A 22,836-nucleotide genomic window follows, 5' to 3' on the forward strand; every position below is an offset into this window, starting at 1 on the left:
CCTTTAAATTCACATTCCTTACAAAGAACGCTCAAAAAAATATTTTAAGTACAAAAATGGCAATACAGCGATTTGTATAGAATTACCAGATATTTCAAGAGAGATACCTTGTATTTTTACTTCTGTTTAGATATCTGAGCTTAACGCTAGCCCAAGAAAACCTTGCAACAACGGATATTATCCTATTCATGAAGCGGCAAAAAATGCCTCGTCCAAAACCATGGAAGTGTTTTTACAGTGGGGTGAATCTCTAGGTTGTTCTAGGGCAGAAATGATCTCGTTCTACGATGCAGAGGGCAACGTTCCTCTGCATTCTGCCGTACATGGTGGAGATATCAGAGCAGTGGAGCTATGTATAAGGTATTGTGTGTAAAGTGTTATACAGGGTCGCTGTTATGTGTGACGGTCGGTTATTAGGTAAAATATACAAGGTGCCGCAAAAAGTTAAATAGAAAAGTTATAGGGTTGGTCTAGTAGTTAGTTATGAATATCTAGTAGCGAGTAATAAATTTAAGTATATCTATAGGGTCGGTTGTGGCTCATCAATTTTTTTTAATGTAACCCCTTGTCTATTATTGCATATTTCAATTCTTCCTTCAATTTTAAGCAAAATCGTAATACACATAATGTAACTAAATTCAACGAATTATGAGGTTTTGATTATGAATTGTTAAACGAAAATTTTGTAATTCCAGACTTGATATATTCATATCTATAAATGCTAAGAACGAATGTCGAATATTATTAAGTATCACAGTTTTCGCAGAATGGCATCGTTAAATGAAACCGAACACATCGAAATTAATTAAATCAATAATTGTTTAAGTGATATTTTCAAAACTTAACAACTCAGAAACGGTTGGTTTGAGGTACATTGTGTGTATTTCTATTTTTGCTTAGAAGTGAAGAAAGAATTAAAATATGGGCAATAATATACAGGGGGTTCCATTTAAAAAAATGAAACTTTGATATGCCACGACTTTATGACCTACCTTGTATACTAAAATTTATTACTCGGCAATAGAAATTTAAAAACCCTATAACTTTTATATTTAACTTTTTGCGGTACCTCGTGTATTTTATCCAATAATCGACCGTTTCCATATATACAGGGTGGGCCACTGAAAACTTACAATGGCTATAATTCTTAAACCAAAAAAGATATCAAAAAAAAAAAATACCGTTTCTATAATATCGAGGGGGAATATATATGACGTATTTTGTTAACCACCCCGACCTACCCCTTAGGCGGCACCCCTACTCACTTGAAAATCTTAAATGGCAACACCCCACTTGTGGCGCCTTTTTGGAAAGCCCATGAAAAATGCTAAACGATGATCATAAAATTTTTAGGGTGAAATTGAAAAACTACCCCTTACACGAAAAGTTAGGTGGACATTAATGAAAAAAGTGATTTTTCAGTATAAGTTACAAATTGGGACCCAGCTTAATGAGGCAAATGAGGTATTTTTCAAACCACCCCGGCCCACCCCTAGGTACCGCCCACTCACTTCTAATCTCAAGATAGCGATACCCCACTTGTGACACTTCTTTGGAAAGCTAATTGAAATTGCTAAATGATGGTCATACAGATTTCAACTTCTGTATTCTTTCAACAATTACTGGTAAGTAGTAATAAGAAATGTAGGTGGGACAATTTGAAAGAAATTTAAAATGATAATTTATTTTAACAATTACTCAAAATGACAGCCGTTTTGTTCCATACAAAAATACAAACGATTTTCAAATTCTTCTCTCACTTTTTGGAAAGTCTCTCTCGGAATATTTCGACATGCTTCAGTTATCCTCTGCCGCAATTCTTGCAACGAACCTGGTTTTGTCTTGTAGACTATGGATTTAGTGTAACCCCACAAGAAAAAGTCTAAAGGAGTGAGATCACGTGACCTTGGCAGCCACTCGATTGGACCCCTTCTGCCAATCCATTGCCGTGGACAATATCTATCCAACCACCGCCTTGTGACAATAGAATAATGCGGAGGGGCTCCATCTTGCTGAAAGTGTATGAGGTTTTCATTAAGAATTAAATTTCCTTCCAAATCTCTTTGATTTTCAATCTTATTTACAATGGCTGGCTCTATCAAATTGCTCAGCATTTCCACATAAGCATCACCAGTCAAATTTCCATCGATGAAAAATGGACCTATAATTTTATCGCCTAGTATTCCGCACCAAACATTGAGCTTTTGGGGATATTGGGTGTGTCCTTCAACAACAATATGCGGATTCTCATCGCTCCAGTATCTGCAGTTCTGCTTATTCACAATTCCGTTTAGTAAAATGAGCACTCATCACTAAAACAAATATTTTTAGTGAGTGAAGGTTCCCTTCGAATTTCCTCCGTCATTAGTTCACAGAACTGAATCCTTCTATCTGGATTGTCGTCGCCAAGTTTCTGCAGAATCTTCATTTTGTAGGGATGGAATTTGTGCATTTTCAATACTCTCCTGAGAGATGTTCGAGGTATACCTGTGATTGATGCCAACTGGCGTGTTGATGCTTCTGGATTGACCGATACCTGACCAATAACTTCCATCTGCATTTCTTTATTCAGTACCCTGGGCCCTATCCTTCTTTTATTTTTGACCGACCCAGTTTCTTGAAACTCTAACATAAACGTGAAATTTCTAACATAAACGTGACTTACGTTTTTGTCCGGATTTCTCTCATTGAAAGCACGGGCCGTTCTCAAATAACACATACCTTCAGCACCATAAAGAAAAACTATTTGAATTCTTTCTTCCACAGTATAAACCATTTTTCTTTCAAATAAGCGAATCAAATAAACATTTAAAATACCACCAAATTTGCAAACGATTGAAAATCGATAGAAGACAGTGCAAAAACGCAAAGATATGCCGTTTTAAGATTCCTGTTTGTTGAAAGTAAAAAAATAGATGATAAGGAAGAATTTGCGTTATCGCAAAATTAGGCTGAACGATTAGTAAAACATCTTTGTGTTGCCTTTTTTATTATCTACATTTTTTATTTTTAGCTTTAAAATGGCAATGGTTTAAAAATGGCATTGATGAGATTAGAAGTGAGGGGATGGCACGTAGGAGTGCGTCGGGGTGGTTTAAAAAATGCCTCATTTGCCTAATTTAGCTGGGTCCAAAATTGTAACTTATGCTGAAAAAAATACTTTTTTCATTAATGTCCACCTAATTTTTCGTGTAAGGGGTAGTTTTTCAATTTCACCCTAAAAACTTTATGATCATCGTTTAGAATTTTTCATGGGCTTTCCAAAAAGGCGCCACAAGTGGGGTGTTGCCATTTAAGATTTTCGAGTGAGTAGGGGTGCCGGGGTGTAAGGGTTCAAAAAATACGTCATATGTATTCCCCTTCGATATCATAGAAACGGTATTTTTTATTTTTTTGATATCTTTATTGGTTTAAAAATTTTAACCATTGTAAGTTTTCAGTGGCCCACCCTGTATTAGCGAGCCTGTATAATAGTGTAGGAAATAACAAGTTTTAAGTAGATTAAAAACAAATAAATCATATAGAGTCTTCGAGGTCAGTGTGATTAATGACATACTTTAATTTTTGTCCTGTTGCATCTTGTGAAGATTAATGATTTGCCGGAAACATTTTAAAACTTTTAAGAAACTGTCGTTTCCTTAAATCTAGCTTTTAAAAGGCATCATAACGTGAACTTTTCTGTATCTTCATACGAGGAGTCTCCACTTGGAAACAATTTTAAGTTATTTTAAAGATTGCTTGTCAAAAGTGATAAACGACCTGTTATCTCGTTCTCAATTTTCCGGATTTCTCTGGAACTCGTGTGACGTCTTCCGGCACGAGGTTGTGTTATAACAATTTATTTTCTTCTAGCTTTTATAATTTGTCTGAATTGCTTACTAGAGAGATCTGAAAAATGTGAAGTTCTAAAAATTTAGTGTTTTTTATATTTTGTAATAATTTTTATTACATCCATACCATTATTTTTTAAATATTTTTATATTACGATAATAAACAAAAATAAAAATAGTAGAAATATTACTAACGCCTGAAATATTCTGAATCGAACCTTTTAAACTGATGTAAAATATCAAACAAAGTTTTTCACCACTAATCCATTACAGCAAAATATAAATATTTTTATATAAATAAATTTTAAAAATATTTAAAAGAATAAAATGTTGTTATATTAAAAAAAAGGCGTTGATCGATTGATGAATTGATTAAAAAATAGCAAATTCATAAATATACGCAAAAAATAGGTATATGACATACTTAACAAAAGTTGAAGAATTTTGTAAAATCTATCGGAAAAATGTATAACATATACCGGGTGCGTGTCAAAAGTAGCTCACCCTTATAACTTTTTATTTCTTCAGATAAAAAACGAGATTTGATATGTTAATATTTTACATAAATTAGGATTGATTGAAATGACTACAACTTTTGGTTTTTAAATAGCACCCTCGGTATTTTTTCACTTTATACGATAGAAAATGACACTCGAATAGAATGACATATTCTATGGCAACTTTTGACATTTTCGCTTAAAAATCGTATTTCAATTTTAAATATAGACTGTCATGGCTGTGTCAAAAACCCTAATTTTTAATCAAGATGCCTTGGAAAAATATATTTGATCGTCTATTGTTTTTCCTGTTTTCTCCTAGCCAAAAAGATGCCCAAATCGTATTTTTAATCATATCTCAATTTGTCCAGATGGAATAAGTGTGGTTCATTAGCATATTTGGAAAAAGTATTTTTTACGAATAATTTGATACCACACACTTGGTATTTCGAGTCAAATTGTCGTTATGAACCAAATGTTACAATTTCAAATAAATCATATTAATAAAGTAAAAATATACCGAGGGTGCCATTTAAAAATCAAAAGTTGTGGTCATTTCCGGTGAAACAGGGAGTGGCCAAAAACAATTTCATTACGTCAATCAATTCTAATTTATGTCATATACTGACATACCAAATCTCGTTTTTTATCTGAAATAATAAGTACCATTTAAAAAAAATAATTTTTGAATTTTAAATAGTCGAAATTTATAAATATATTTAGAACACCCTGTAGCATCTAACTCAAATATCTTGACATAGGTATATATCTTTCTTCATGTCTATAAAATTATACCAAATTTTAACTGGAGTACTAAAATTTGGTTTTAAACTTCACTGATTCATCAGGAGCATCACTGACAATTTTGTATGACACTGAAATCTAACATTTCTTTAAACAAATTTACAAATATTACAAAAACTATTCGTTTTAGTTATATAACATTATACAGGGTGAGTTTCCTACGATGTTCTCTATGGGTATCTCGGAAACTACAGAAGATAGAGTAAAATAAAATTACACTAAATCACCACAATACACCAAAACACTTTTACTTTTACACTGGACGCGCGTTTCTCTAACCATATTAGCATCATCAGCAGATGATTATAATCATCAGCAGATCAGCAGATAATATCAGCATAATGTAATTTTATTTTGCTGTGTAACACCAAAGGTTCCAACCCTCAACTGTAAATTGAAGATAGAGTGTCGTTTAAATGGGGAAAGAATTGCAGTTTTGTGGGGTCATAAATATGCGCCTTTCAGATTTTTGAAAAAGTTCATGGCTTACTAGATATGTCGAAAAAAACAAATTTCGGCTATTTTAAAAATTGTCCCTAATTCTATTATAAGCTATTTTAGACAAAAAGTTTTCAGATAAAAGTTGTAGATAATCACACTGATATAAGCTGTAATATCTTTTCTTCGAAAAATTAATGAGTTATAGCCAATTCTTATAATTTTTAAACAATTTCACTTAGTTAGCCATGGAAACAAGTTCAATCGCCGTTGCTCTCAGAAATGTGAAGCAGTCACATCGAAACTTTGTAAATTATAATAAACAAAAATTGCAAATATGAATTTTTCAAATGAAGAAAAGCGTTTAGATACTCGCGCATCAATAGAGTGATTCCAACATGACTTTTATTATGACACACCCTCACCCCCCATAAAGAAAGAAATGTTAAAAATTATTTATGTCATAATCATACAAACGCAGGGATAGGAAGAGGTGGACTAATTGCATGGGCCTCCTCGATCACCTGACCTATCCATTTTGGATTATTTTATGCGGTATAGTTTAAAATAAGGTTTACAAAAGAACTTATGAATTAAGAGAGGCACTCGAGAAGTGGCGGTACGAGAAAAGTTTAATTAAGTCGACCGGTCCTTCTGTGAGAATAGGTAGTAATTCAGTTTTAAAAAGATGCAACTCAAAACAATGGCGGATTTTTTTAATATTTTCTAAAATAACTCAAACTGTATGTAGTGATATAATTTTTTTAAGTTTTAGTTTGTGTAATGTAAATTGTAAAGAACCGTTTGGTAATATATTCTGACTTTTTATAAGTTATAAATCATAACAGAATAAGAATACCATGCAATCTAAGTGAAATTAGTCAAGAAAGATAAGAATTGGCTATAACTAAATTTACCTTTTCTAACATGTCTTGAAAACCGTTCTCTAAAAAACGTAACAGTCACCGGTCAACGTATCCTCGAAAATGTATGGTCAAGAAAAGTTGAACCAATAGTCCTACACGCTCTTCTTCATTTGAAAAAATCATATTTGTAATTTTTGTTTATTTTAATTTACAAAGTTTGAATGTGACAGCTTCACATTTATGAGCGCAAAGACGATTAAACTGGTTTCCATGGCTAACTCAGTGAAATTGTTTAAAAATGATAAGAATTGGCTATAACTCAGCAATTTTTCGAAAAAAAACGCATTATAGCTTATATCGCTGAAAAGCTTAAAAAATGGCGCTTTTTATGAAGTCATGGCCAACTATGGTTTCCATTTAAAAAAAACATATGTTTGTGTCATATGTCAAAAATGACAGGCTTTAGAAAAAACGGAGGACACAGTATCATTAAGGATGTGATTATTTACAACTTTTATCTGAAAACGTTTTGCCTAAAATAGCTTATAATGGAATTAGGGACAATTTTTAAAATAGCCGAAATATGTTTTTTTCGAAATATCTAGTAAGCCATGAACTTTTTCAAAAATCTGAAAGGCGCATATTTATGACCCCGTAAAACTGCAATTCTTTCCTTATTTAACCGACTCTCTATCTCCAGTAGTTTCCGAGATACCCATAGAGAACATCCTAGGAAACTCATCCTGTATAATATAAAAAGTTATAAAATTTTACGCAGAATAGAAAAATAAAATAAAAAATAGGGTGTTGCTTTTAAAAAACTTATAAAAAATGTCTATACCTATGTGGCGGATTCATCTCTCCAAAAAATCCTCTATGGGTATTTCGCCACTGCAAAAAAATCTACAAAATAAAATAGTTATTTTATGTAAACACGTCTGCGTTAATCCCAAACGGTAACTACTTGTCAGAAGTTAGGTTTAAAGATATACAAATTTGCCTAACGAACAAAAAAATGCTTAACGCTTCGAAAAGTTTATCTCTTTCCGTCGCGCGTCGTCGGAAGCAAAAAAAAATATACAAAGTTATTAGTTTAAACCTTATTATTTATCTTTATTTTATTTTGTAGATATTCTTGCAGTGGCGAAATACCCATATAGGATTTTTTGTATAAAACATATGTTATATCCGCCACACTTTTTGAAGCACCCTGTAAGCTCAGTAATAGTTTTAAAATGTGCATCTTAACCTTCCCTATAACATTTCTATTTCACAGTTTTTAATAATTCTCAAAACAAATGTAATAATGAACTTTATTTTATGGTGAACTCACCCTAAAGATGCGTCCACATTGCTCGTGATCCTGCTCGCGCTATTGCTTCCTATTGTGCCTGCGTTGCTTGCGCTTTTTTGTTTTTTTTTGTTTTTGCTGCAAACATCTACGCGATTTGCAAACACGCAGAATGTTTTTTAATATTTTTTATCGCATGTTCGCAACTGATTTTGAAGGACTTATTAACTTAGTTGGCCCCCGTATAGAAAGAAAAAATACAACTTTCAGGAAGGGTATTCCGGTTAAAGAAAGAGTTAAGTAAATATTGGCCATAACATTAAGATTCCTTGCAACTAGAGACCCACATACCGGTTTGTGTTATTTATTCAAAGTTTCCAAGCAAATTATTTCAAAAATAAAACCAAGCGTGTGCCAAAATATAAATAAAGTTCTCAAAGATCAGATTAAGATAAGTAGGCAATATAAATATAGAGTGATATTTTAATTAAAGGTATATTTAATATTATTAATCCAAGAAGAAAATACAAATATTTGTAATTCTGAACAAAATAAAATAAGAAAAATCATGGTAGTATCATCATACTGCTTACTTTAGGGATTATCAGTGAGACGTATCCTATTCGGACAAAAGGTAGACGTCGCGCGTCGCGTCACGTCGGGCTAGTTCAAGTATATGTACGTCGTGCAAGCCAACGTGAAAACGACGTTGGGATAAAAATGGTACGTTGTAATTTTGTACGTCGACAGATCGTTGGATTTACCGACTCGGATCCAACGACGTCGCTTTTAATAGGAAAGCGACGTCACCGGTCCTATCACCAGCACCCGACCTAAATTTGCACAAAGTCTGACGTCGCTTCAGATCAGATTTAGTTCGAAGTCAGATATATGCTACTTGGGATGCTCGCATGGCTTCGAAGCGTCTTTTTGATGTACTTGTTTTGTTTGATGTACCGACTGTCATGTTTTTCGTGTTTCACATGTTCGTTCGACCTGCTCGCGAGCAATGTGGACGCAGCTTAAGAAATATTATTCTTTATTTATATTTTACTTAGGTAAAATTGCATTCAGTCCTGTTGAAAGTAACTAAAATTATAATATTTTCTTATTTTAATAGGATTTAATATTTATTTAGATCTGGTGCGAAGATTTCCACACAACAACACGATCTATCCACACCAGTACATCTAGCTTGCGCCCAAGGTATAACATAAATAACTATTCAGCACTTTTTACTAATCACTAAGCATATTCTTTTCTTTAATATCATTACAGGCGCTATAGAAATAGTGAAAATCATGTTCCAAATGCAACCAGAAGAAAAGCAGGCATGTTTGGCATCGTGTGATGTACAGAAGATGACACCGTTGCATTGTGCCGCCATGTTTGACCATCCCGAAATTGTTGAGTACCTGATAAGCGAGGGAGCCGATTGTAACCCGATGGATAAGGAGAGGAGGTCGCCATTGTTGTTGGCGGCCTTGAGAGGAGGTTGGAAAACGGTAAGAAAATGTACAGGTTATCCAAAATTCGATCTTTATAATATAGAATTTTTTGTTACGTTTCGTCTCTCTCTTTCATCTTTGGGCTGGTCTCTTGCTGTTTTACTTAAATTTGAAGAGTTTCTAAGGTCCCAAATCCAGTCATCGCATTTATATGAAAAATTCGCGGTCCCCTGTCGAAAACTGCGCATCGAAAACAAAAAAAGACAAAAATACCGATGAAAAAGACCAGTCTCAATAAGTAGTTTTCAATAATAAAATTTGCGGATTATCGCGTATTTTTTAAAATATTAAATAAAAAAATTTGTACTATTTGACGTTGCGGATGAATTTTGACCACAGATGAACCACAGAACATGCTTATTTTGACATGTGATACGGACAAATTACGCGCAATTTCGGTAGTATTAGTTTTTAATGATTTTTTTTTTTAATTGTTATGTAGTTTAATTTCCCTATTTAACCAAAACTCTACATTTATTATATACATTTATCACAAACAAATAAAGAAAATCATTGAATATTAAGTAAACAAACAAAAATATATTAGTAAAAACCTTGTAAAAACCAACCAAATCAACCCCCCCAAATATCCAACCTAACCAACCAAAGCAACCACCAAAATAACCAATCTAACCAACGCCCAATAAATAACCACCCAACCAAAAACACTGAAACCAACGCAATCAAATCACGCTATAAATTGTTTTTTTGTTGATTCCGCATTATTCCGTAACTATCAATAAATACATTATTCCGCTCATAAAACACATTATTATTAACTTCTAAGTGTGTTGTTATGAAAATTTAGAAAATATAGACATATTTAGCATGGGCAGTTTTCGTCATGGTAACCAAAATTCGTAATAATGACTCTTTCCATAAAAAATGATGTGTTAGCCCAAATTACATTTACGAGTAAACCGTATACGGGTACTCGTATAGGAGTACGAGTTTTATTTACATTTAAATTTAGAATCGTATGCCATTAAATTGTGTAAATATGGCGCCTAGTAAAAGAAAGCGTGCTGCTATAGCCAGAATTCTAATGTTAATAACGGATTAATAATGAAAAAAAGAATAGAATGTTAACAGATTGTTAAAAAAAGGCGAGTGTGGGTTAAAGCCTCTTTACAATCAAGAAGTGTTTTGGGAATTGAAGAAAAATTATTAACCGAGTTATTAACTCTATATTCTTTGCTTCTTATATCCCCTAAACACTTCATATTCTGGTAAAGATCTATAAATCCATCAATATCCTCCGGCGATAACTTATTTGCCGCCATTTTTTTCAATAAACAAAACCGGTACTCGTAATGAAATCGGATCTCACTCAGCTTTGAAACAAACACGTATACGATCTACGACTTCCTATTTACATATGCGAAATCGTATACGATTTCGCATATGTAAACGCAAAATGTTCACTGAAACTCATGGCGTGTTACTTGGCTGGTCAACAACAGAGAGTTTTTATCAGAGATTCTCCTTCGACTTTATTGCCTGTAGATCGTGGTGTTCCTCAGGGCAGTATTCTTGGTCCACTTCTGTTCTCTATTTATACGGCAGATTTTAAAACGTATTTAAAAAATTTATCTTCACATCAGTATGCTGATGATTTTCAAGTCTACTGTTCCTTGAGTAAAGATTTCAAAGCCTCCGAAATCAAAATAAATGAAGATCTGAGAATAATTTACGACATTTCACACCATCATGGTCTTTTCTTAAACCCTAATAAGACTCAACTAATTTTTGTGGGTAAGAACTCGCCAGATGTTTCTCAAAAATTAAATATCGTACTTGACAATATCACCATTACACCTGCTAAAAACTGCAAAAATCTTGGGGTTTATTTTGGTTCTAAACTGAGATTTGAAAAGCATGTATCATGCTTTTCAAATCATGTATCATCAAATCATGTATCATCAAAAGCATGTATCAGATTTGAAAAGCATCTATTTTGCAGAAATCGTATTGTAAGTTAAAGACACTATATTTATATAAAGATTTTCTTAACAGAGATGTTAAATTGACCTTGTGTAAAAGCCTAATTCTTCCATTGGTCTTCTACTGCGACACTGTCTACTGGCCAGCTCTACTTAACAAGGACAAACAAAGCTTAACAAAACTTGTCAACTCTTGCTTAAGGTATTCATTTGGTACTCCTAAATTTGATCATGTTTCTCCTCTTTATAAAGAATCGGGCTGGTTAGGACTTGAACAGTATGCTTTTATACATACGTGTATACTAGTTTATAAAATAGAAAAATTTCGAGAACCTCATTATTTGTTCGACATACTTGTCAAGGCAGCTGACCTCCACGACCTTAATACCAGAAAACGCAGCAGTTATGTTGTGCCTAAACACCGGACAGCCTTGTTTGAAAAATCGTTTTCGTATTATGCTTCGAAATGCTACAATTCACTTCCTCCGTACATTAAAAGCTGTCCGTCCATTGCAGGTTTCAGGAAATCTCTTGATGGTTTCAATTTAACTTTATAAAAGTATTATTGAATTGTACCTTAAGCTCATGTATGGGTGTTTTATATGTCTTTTTTTTTTGTTCCTTTATATAATTTAGATTTATATTATATTAAAATTGTTATATTGTTGTATTAGTATTGTATGTGTATTTTGTATTTTTTTTAAGGTGGTTAGATTGAGTAGCGTATGCTAGACCTCGCCACCTACATAAATAAAGTCAAATTATTATTATTATTATTATTCGTTTACTCTTATACGACTTACTCGTAAAAGTAATTTCGGCTTTAGAGAGGGTCAGTGGTTTATGATAGGAACTTTCCAGAAAATCATCAATTAATTTTAATGATTTTCTGGAAATCATTAAAATTAATTATCCAAAAAAAGTATAAAATGTGGCATATCATTGTATTCAGGAGACCAAGTTCTTTCAAAACCTGAAATGAAAAATGCAGGTCCATATTTAAAAAAATTAAGTTGGCCTCTGTATCTCACAAATTTATCAGCTAATTTGAAAATCTAAAAATAAAAAAAAATAAATCTATATATATCAGATAGCCCTAATAAAGTGTCTATGAGAATGTGTCATTAGGTTATTGATTTTCTAAAAAGGAACGACAGGCAAAAATAAAATTGATTTTCAAAAAAATCCGTTTTTTTTTTCAAAAAACTCAGCAATACTTGAAATTTTTAAAACTTTTTTGGTGGCATCTTGATGAACATCCCAAAGCGGGGGCAACTTCGCCCCAATTTAACCATGTTCGTATCTATTACGGTTACCGAGATACCAATGCTCGTATCTCGAATTTGTAGTATTCTATATTACCCTCCAACACGTGTATAGCTCTAGACCAACATAAAATATCTAAAAAGTGTTTCGCAAAAATTTGAAATCATATTTCAGAAGTTATAAAGAAGTTTATCCAATTTTAAGATTGGCTCTCTTATAAAGTTCCCTTGTTCTAAAATAAATACTTATTGCTTTCTTAATATCAAAACTTTTTAACCGTTATTGTTTGTTCTATTATGATCTACCTACTTTCTGCAATTATTAAAGTAATTTTATAGCTAGATCATGGGGTACTAGAAAAACCTATTTTTTATATTGAAATACCATTTTTTTTTCGTTTTTGTTTACAAGCTATCTAAAATAATCATAACTTTGAACAGAATTTTCTGTATTAAATCTTCGAGTTTTTAAAATACCATATAATTAAAAAGTTTTCAGGTCAAATGAGCTTAATCTCAAAGACGCGTTTTTTGATTCAGGTGAACTGATCAAGTCACAGGAATTCAACTGACTTGAATATTCAGTGTTTACATATATGATATCAAAAAAGTTTCTGTTAGTTGATTGAAAAGTGCGTAAGATTGTACTTCAAACTGCCAAAATTTTGGCAATGCAATTGAAAAACTAGATGGAAAAGAAGAATATAGGTCAACCTAATAATCATAAGTAGTTCTGCACTATTATTATTATATCACTATTATATAGCACTATTATTATATATATTACATTTAATACCTAATCTATAGTTAAAACATTCTATATATTACAAAAAACTAAGGGTGGATACAAACCAATTTAATTTTTTGTTTGAAAACTTGCATTTAGAATTAAAGAACGAGACGCATTAATGCCTAACACTATTGGTACTCGTCCGTAAGCTACAAATTATTCTTCAACTATAAAATAAAAACACTAAATCACCACAATACACCAAAACACTTTTACTTTTACACTGGACGCGCGTTTCGCTAACCATGTTAGCATCATCAGCAGATAATTATAAACTAAAGTACAATCTACAAGTTGAGCGTTTATATACTCGCCCAGTGGGCACCGAGTGGGCGTGGCAGAATCTAGCCAACCGAGTCAGAGCCAACTGAGCATAACAGTTAGATTTCCACCACTAGAGTAGTAGGAACAAAGAACTTGAAGGAATTGGACCGTTGTCTCTGTTCATACTATCTTTACATTTATTAATTCTGATGCTTTCATATGCATCTAATTGCCTGTAATTTGAGACTTGTTTAATTAAGTTTAAATTATTAAGATCTATACAATGTTCTTTATCAACAATATGTTCGGCAACGCAAGATTTATCCGGTCTACCATATCTTATCTGAGCTAAATGTTCTTTAAATCTAGTTAATATCGATCTTCTAGTTTGCCCAACATATTTCTGATTGCAATCTTTACAAGAAATTTCATAAATACCCGACCTTTCCAGTGGAGGTGTTTTATCCTTTGGATTACCTAATAATTGTTGTAATTTATTATTAGCTCTATACACAAGTTTATAATTGACATTCTTAAAAATTCCTTTTAGACCACGGGATAACTCTCTATCAAACAGTATCGAAAACTTAAGATAAGATTAAAATCGAACATCTAAGTTCGATTTTAAAACTCGATATTTAGACGTATCTTTCTCCACTCGAAAAGTCGAATTTTCAGAAATCATTAACCTATACCTACGTTTTCTAATTAATTTATCAACTAGTGAAAGAGAATATCCATTACACTCGGCTACATTCCTAATGTAATCTCTTTCTATTTCATATCTTTCGTTGGAAAGTGGGAAACTAAGTAATCTATGAACTAAGAAATTTAAACTAGCTATTTTATGTTCAACATTATGATGTGATTATCTAATAATTGTTGTAATTTATTATTAGCACTATACACAAGTTTATAATTGACATTCTTAAAAATTCCTTTTAGACCACGGGATAACTCTCTATCAAACGGTATCGAAAAATATTAATACGTATCTTTCTCCACTCGAAAAGTCGAATTTTCAGAAATTATTAACCTATACCTACGTTTTCTAATTAATTTATCAACTAGTGAAAGAGAATATCCATTACACTCAACTACATTCCTAATGTAATCTCTTTCTATTTCGTATTTTTCGTTGGAAAGTGGGAAACTAAGTAATCTATGAACTAAGAAATTTAAACTAGCCATTTTATGTTCAACACTGTGATTCATTAGGAATATATCTGCATGTGGTGGTATTTTTCATATAGATATCAAATTCCAGGCAATTATTAGCATTTCTAATAACTAATACATCTAGAAATGGTAATCTGTCGTTGTTCTCAATTTCATGCGTAAATTTAATGGAAGGAAAACGATTACTTAACTTAGAAATAAAATTATCTATGGTGTCTGAATGTGTATCAAAAACAGCAAAAATATCATTCACATACCTAAACCATACTCTTGGAAAATACTCAAACTGATTCTTAGCCTCCACTTCAAACCTGCTCATGAATAAGTTAGCCAAAAATGGAGACAATGGATTACCCATTGCTGTACCTGCCCGCTGTTCAAAAAAGTTAAATTATTAAGTTAATATTCAGTCACAGTTTTGTTGTCGAGACCATTTGCGTTCAGTAATTCCTTCAAGTAGCCTAAAGTATATGTGGAATTGGAACACTGGGGAACAACGAAAATACATCAAAGGAGACCAAAATTTCACCTTCATGCAATGTTATATCTTTAATTTTGTTTATGAATTCAATATTATTTTTAACTGCGAAAGAAGGTTCATGATCAGGTGAATTTTCGAACTCCCTTGATAACCATTTTGCCAAATTATAAGTCGGAGAACCTACAGCCGAAACAATTGGGCGCATAGACTTGCCCGTTTTGTGAATTTTTGGCAAAGCATACAATTTTGGTAATGAGGGATTGGATACTTGCAATTTTCTCTTTAAAGAAAGATCAATAAGGGTGTTACATTCTTTTAGACTTTTTTTAACGTCTGCTACCATCTTTGACAAAGGATTCTTTTTCAAATTTATGTAGGGGCCATTATCGATTAAGTTGTTAACCTTATCGTAATAGTCTTTTTTATCTAATATAACAACCTTATTTCCCTTATCAGCTTTTAGGTAGAAACAATCTTTGTTACGCAAACTCTTGGCAATATTGTGCTCCTTGTTAGATTTTAATGATTTACTTGAAACGATATTTTTTGATAACTGATTTCTACAAGCCTCTCTTGTAAATACTTTAGAAGCCTCGGGCAAGTGCTGAATAGCAGTTTCAACACCAACGACGATTTCCTCCAAAGCGCTACCAGAGTTGGGCAATGCAAACTTTAAACCTTTGTTTAATAAACTGAGCTCTTTTTTATCAAAAGTCTGCGAAGAAAGATTCTCTACTATGTTTATGTCTCTTTGGAAAACATGTTTGTTTTTAAAGCTTTTTAATTTTTTAAACTTACTATTCAAAATGGACATTTTCTTAACAAATTTTGAATTGATAACCACAAACATATTTCTTTGAAAGAGACACCAACATTCATACTCTACATTAGTTAGCTTATAAGTAATAATTACTTATAAGCTTACTATACAGAAATTTGATTTCTAAATCAAGCCATTTTTGTTTTGCAATTTTCTCTACCTAATTACTAACGTTACTTTTCGAAATATCAACTTTAATAAAACTAGGATAAACTGAATTGGAACTTACGATAAAGATTCAGTTCCGTTGTTTCGAATTCTGTGTGTTCCATATACTACACTCATAAATTTTTCATAAATATTAATAAGCTTCAAAGAATTTTCTTTTGACTATCTACTTGTCGCCATTTAAACGACTTCCTGAGCGACCGTAGTCAACTGGGACATAAATCAACTCATCTGAATAACTGCACTTTAATTTTCGATAACAATATATATATATATATATATATATATATATATATATATATATATATATATATATATATATATATATGTACATCTTAGTACATATAGCATCTCAGCTACTACTCAGTAATACTCAGTGCATATATATAAGTACTACTTATATACTATGTTTGTATCATCGAGCAAAGCACGCGTGATCATAAAACTTTTTAATAGTACTAGAGGTATTTGCATACTAAAGTATTTTACGCATCAAAATTAGCCATGACAGCGAGGGTCTTTGAGTTTGTTTTAAAGGTTTAAGCACCATTACATTTGCTTATCAATACAAGAATTAGGCTCAAAGAAACCCTAATAAAAAATTAGAAAGAAACTATTCAAATACGATATATTTTTTAAATAGTTGAAGGTGTGTTTGTATTATTAAATGGATTTATTTTTTATTTTTTAAACAGGTTCACACATTAATACGACTAGGAGCAGATATCAACATAAAAGACATCAACAAAAGGAATGTTCTCCATTTGGTAGTCATGAATGGAGGAAGATTAGAGCAATTTGCTGCTGAAGTGAGTAAGGTAAGTAGTTGATTAGATTAGTTGCTTATTATAACTTTATTTTAACAAGAAAATGATCTCAAAGAAATAAAAACCAAATAAATACTAGTCAAAATTTGAACTCTTTTAGTCTATCAAGCTTACTGACTGAGCAATAATTTTTCTAATTTTGATATGACAATATCTAACATCTTATAAGTTGTTTTAGTGTTCAGTAAAGCTTTAAAATTATAATAATTTCAAATATTATGACTCTAACACGAAAACTGGCCTCTCTGTTTATATTTCTCTGAAAAAAATATATTTCTTTATTTTTCCCTTAATACAATGCTGTAAGACTAGTTAGAAGGTAACAGTACATCTTATTGATTTAATTAAGCAGTAGACTAGATTTTAGCGCTTGTAATATCCAAGTAATGGCACAAAATCTTAGGTAACATGTAATTTTATAGAATAGAAAGAAAATATAGACAGTTTGAAACACGATATATTTCATAAACCTTTAGAGAAATGTAGCACGCAATTTTTTTCTTAAATTGTATGTAAACGATTGTAGTAGGGTTGTCTCTAATTTTATCTTTTATGTTCTCAATTTTCACTACATTTTGTTTTGTAGTAATTTATTAGAGCAATACATAAATAATAAAAATAATACTAAAAATAATACATAAATAATAAAAAAAATGTCATAAAAGAAAAAAAAGTGCTTTTTTAATTTTTTTTTTGTTTTAACTAAAGAAATATTAAAAATTATATGATGAGTTTATACATTTTATTTACTGCGAGTATTTACGGTAAGTGTGATTCTAATGCACTGATTTAAATATAGTTTAAAAATGCAACTAGAATCACATATTTTAATAAGCACAATTTAATATATTGCAATAAGCACAATCTAATATATTGCATAATAGGTTTCAAACGGCAATATTTAGTGGTGATAGATGATAGTAACTTTTACTATTTCTCAACAATTACAAATACAGGGAGCATGCACTAGAACAGTAGTTTTACACTATTATAATATAATACAGGGTGGTTCGAACTGTATTCCGGAAACTTCGGCAGCATATTCTGCAGATAAAAACAAGTAAAAGAATTCATATAAATATATGTCCAAAAATGCTTAATTTTGGAGATACAGGGTTTAGAAGTTTCATTTTTATTTCGATTTTTTTCAAATAATTTCTGAAGTAACCATATATAGATGAAAATTGGTGTCTGAGAGTTTCTTCATATGAGAAATTTCAATTTGATGTCAATATGGCTCCTATTTGTAGCGGGCGCCACCTACATGTGTTTTAACTGTTTTGAAGAGTAATAACTTTTCTCGTCCGTACCGGTATAAAACTATTGAGTAAAAAATATACATTTACAACATTTTTTACGTAAAAACGGTCTCTTAGTAAAAATTGCTACGAGTAACGGGTCTCGAGATATTTGGAATCGAACTTGTGAATATCTGTATTTATTGACATAAATTAAACATGTTGACTAAATAGTTATTAGACTGAAACCATAAATTTGAAATGTTGTTGTGCCAAAAGTTCAACAGAAACTGTTTTATCATCATTTTTCCGCAGAAAAATTTATGATTAATTTAAAAAAATAAAAATTTTACAAATTTATTATTTCAGTCAAATAACTGTCTACTGTGTTTTTGTACTCTCTACTATTTTTTGCCAATAATGATATGTTTTGACTATTCTTATGATATTTTTGTGACTGTTCACAGTCTTATATACATATATATAAACCTGTAATGCTCTGTTCACAGTCTTATATACCTGTATAAAACGACTGACACAGTCGTTTTATACAGGTACGTCATATAAATATATACGGACGAAAGGTTATTAATCCTCCAAACAGTTAAAACACATTTAGGTGGCGTCCTCTACAAATAGGAGTCTTATTGACATCAAAATCAAATTTTCCATATTAAAAAACTCCCAGACACCAATTTTCATTCATATATTGATGTTACTTCAGAAATTATTTGGAAAAAATCGAAATAAAAATGAAACTTCTACACCTACATTATACGAACATACATTTATTGACGTTACTTCAGAAATTATATGGAATAAATCGAATTAAAAATGAAACTTCTACACTCTGTATCTCCGAAACTAAGCATTTTAGGACATACATTTATACGAACTTATTTACTTATTTTTATTCGCAGAATAATATGCTGCTGAAGTTTCCGGAATACAGTCTGGACCACCCTGTATAGTAAGTACAGTAATACTACAATAATACCTAATGTATTTCTTTGCGTTTTGTATCCTTTAGCGTTGAATAAACTGTATCTTACAATGCGTTCCATTATACACACAACCGCAAAATCTAGGGATATTTTTTCAAAATTGCCTCTAATAGCTCATTTTTGTTCGATTTCTTGTTTTTATAAAATTTTAGTGTTTTGTGGGATAAAATAAAGTAATTTTATACAAAATATTGTTTTATACTAATCCAAAACTAAACTTTTGAAAAAAAAACATAAAAAAATATTAACTAATTAAGTAGCAAACACATTATTTATTGTGTCACAAATGTTTATTTAATAAGTTGTATGACCTCCCCTCTGTTATTCACAACTGCCTGACATCGCCTGGGCATGCTCAAAATCAAGTTATCATATCGATGTCAGGCTGTGGTATGTTATTCCAGGCATTTTGTAGAGCTAAAAAAGATTTCTTCTGTTGTCCCTTGGTATTCCCATATGTAAAACTCTTCGTTGCAACATATCCCACACATGCTCAATGGGATTTAAATCTGGAGATTGCGATGGCCACGGTAAAACATCGATATTGTTGTCGTCCAAGAAGTCCATTGCAATCCTAGCTGTATGAGGTCTGGCGTTGTCATGCATGTATAGGAAATTGGGACCCATAGCTGCCGCATATGGAATGACAAGAGGTCCAAGTATCTGATCAACATATGACCTACCCGTTAAAAAGTTCTGCAACAAAATGAGGTCAGTTATGCCAACGATGCTTATTCCACCCCAGACCATTATTGTTCCTCCTCTGTAAGAGTGAACCTCCTGAACATTTTGAAGGCGAATCAAATTACCAGGCTCTCTCCAGACACGAACCCTTCTTGAATCAGGATGTATGCCAAACCGGGACTCCGTGAAAAGGACTGTAGCCCAATTTTCATTTTGCCAAATTAAAGGTTCCTGTGTCCACTGAAGTCGAGTACCTCGATTGCCCCAGGAAAGAGGTTGAACTCTCAAAGGGCGTCGACTGCGAAGGCCATTCTCATGTAAACGTCTACGCACAGTATCATCCGAAATGACAATGCCATGAACTTGTTGCACCATTATTTGTAGCTCAGGTGCCGTAATATTGGGATGTCTCCGAGCATTAAGTTGCAGAAATCGCTCTTGTACTGGGTTGGTAATACGCCCACGTCCCCTGTGCCTTTCTGCCACATCACCCTTTTCTCGATATCGTGAGCAAAGACGTGATATCACGCTTTCTGAAGTACCCATTTCTCTCGCAACATCAGTTTGTCTCATACCACCGTCCAAAAGACCAACCGCTCTAATAATTTCTTCTCGAGTTAAATGCCTACGCTGCATGGTTAACAATAATACACTGATGTTTCAAAAATAAAAGTAGAGAGATTAGCTTTCAAGTATACGTACACAAAAGGTACCATAAATTTCACTTAAAAATATTTTATTTATGTTTTGCAAAAATACAGCAAAATAGACGCACTTAGTAAAGGTAAACAAACTGAAATAGCGATAAGGTGTTCTTTTTTGTATTTGAAAGAATTCATGAAAACATTTTTGAAAGATTTTCGCAGCTACAAAATAAAAATATAGGCAAAAATTAAACCCTAGACTTTGGGGTTGTGTTTATTTTACAATTTTGCATTCAGTCAATTGCACGATATTATACTATTAAACTATTAAAATAAATATTTTTACATCATAACATATAATTCAATCGTGCACACATATGTTTTGGAGTTTTAGATTTTTTCACTTAGTGTGCTCAAACACAAAGAATGTTTTAATTTAAATACAAAACAAAATCTGTATAACTTTTCTTCATATTCAATTTTATGTCAAAAATAACTGTTTTTTTTGTTTCAAGTTTTGCCCTCTTAGAATTATTTTAATAATTAATTAAATATTATACAGGGTAAATTATAGTCGACATTCTTTTTCGTGTTTTTTAGCGTTACTAACGTTTCTAACGTTACGGCAAAGAAACTGAAACTTGACTGACATATATGTGAATATACCTTTAATATTTTTTATTTATTCGTTCATTACCTACTTATACTTTTAAATTGGAACTTTACAGACATAATAATATGTGAATATACCTTTAATATTTTTTATTATTCCTTCGTTACCTACTTATACTTTTAAACTGGAACTTGACAGACATATGTGAATATACCTTTAATATTTTTTATTATTCCTTTATTACCAACTTATACTTAAACATAGATAACAATACTACTTTAACGAACAGATGTAGCTTTAATCTTTACAAACTTCATTTTTATACAGTTCCAATAAACTAAAATCTATAACTTTATATACTGCACCTGAAACTCTAATAAAATTGAAACATCTCTTATCGAAAAACCAATAATCTCTAGTTCGTACTTCTCTAAAAACCAACTAAATTGTCCTTTAGGCCAAGACCAATGAGAGCCTTCTACAACTCCTGAACGAAAAGGACCTTACCGGTTGTTCCCCGTTGCACTACGCGAGCAGAGAAGGGCACATCAGAAGTTTGGAGAACCTAATAAAATTGGGCGCTTGTATCAACTTGAAGAATAACAATAACGAGAGTCCCTTACATTTTGCGGCGAGGTAAGTTTGAGCGTTTTGCTGAGTGCTGAGTGGTGTATTATAAGCTGGAACATAATATAAGGTCGTAAAGTTAAGTCCTTTAAAAGGACTTGCGAAGTTGTTAGTGTAATAGGTTTAGTTAGTTTTTATAGTAATTTTATATTGCTTTTTATATGAGGGGTTTAATCTTAAAAGAAACTGAAAAGAAAAATACTAATTTCTTTTGAGTTAATATTAGATTATTCCAAAGTTAAGTGTTTTAAGACAGTTTTGTAACTTTTATAGATAGGAACTATTTATAGAAACCAAATCTACTGAAAAATGTTGGGGAAAAATAAAATAACAATATTAGTTTTTGGCTTAAGTATATTGTACTTTGTTAAAATGTTTGTTACTCCTTAAATATTTGTTTCCTAAATAAATTTGTTTAAATTATTAGTTTAAAAGTTATACTACGTTAAATATAAATAAAAGCACATTTATGTGGAAAGCAGCAAGGCATTTTTTAAAGGAAATTCAGCTTGCCAGTGACTTTTTACTCGTAAAAGAATAATTCCTAAATTTGGGGAAGTATATTTCCCCGATTGTCAGAAACAAAAGGAATAAAGAAAAAAAGAGTTAAAATGTCCAAATTTATGTTATTGTAGAAGATCTAACAGTCTTTTTGTTACTGAAAATTATTATAGTCAGAAATAACTATAAAAAATTATTATAGCCATAAATGACAATAATAATTTTATTTTTATTTTATTTTTATTTTATTTTTTTCCTTTAGGTATGGTCGCTACAATACAGTAAAACAACTTCTAGACTCAGAAAAAGGTAATTTCATTATTAATGAAAGCGATGGAGAAGGAATGACACCGCTACATATTGCGTCAAAGCAGGTAAAGTATTATAGTATAAACCTTCTTACATTTTTGTGTATCAATAAGACTTAACTGTCATAAGTACTGAAAAAATACTGGTACCTAATTCATCAAATATTTGTGACATTATATTTATGTCACAGTTATATGACATTTTATCTTCTTCAAGTGTCATGTTCCTAGTGAACGTTGACGACT

The 22,836-nt window shown here is 31.6% G+C and overlaps 1 protein-coding gene across 1 annotated transcript in view; it reads left to right on the forward strand.

Moving 5' to 3' along the window:
• LOC115878505 (transient receptor potential cation channel subfamily A member 1-like) overlaps positions 1–22,836 on the forward strand; it is a 127,886-nt gene that overhangs the window by 81,257 nt on the left and 23,793 nt on the right. The window contains 6 exon segments of the mRNA XM_030895041.1: positions 131–360; positions 8,865–8,932; positions 9,005–9,231; positions 16,840–16,962; positions 21,612–21,790; positions 22,545–22,656. Coding sequence (XP_030750901.1) covers positions 131–360; positions 8,865–8,932; positions 9,005–9,231; positions 16,840–16,962; positions 21,612–21,790; positions 22,545–22,656 — 939 coding nt within the window.

Source organism: Sitophilus oryzae, unplaced genomic scaffold, assembly GCF_002938485.1.
Source record: "Sitophilus oryzae breed Bouriz unplaced genomic scaffold, Soryzae_2.0 scaffold_1062_pilon_pilon, whole genome shotgun sequence".
Lineage (NCBI taxonomy): Eukaryota > Metazoa > Arthropoda > Insecta > Coleoptera > Curculionidae > Sitophilus > Sitophilus oryzae.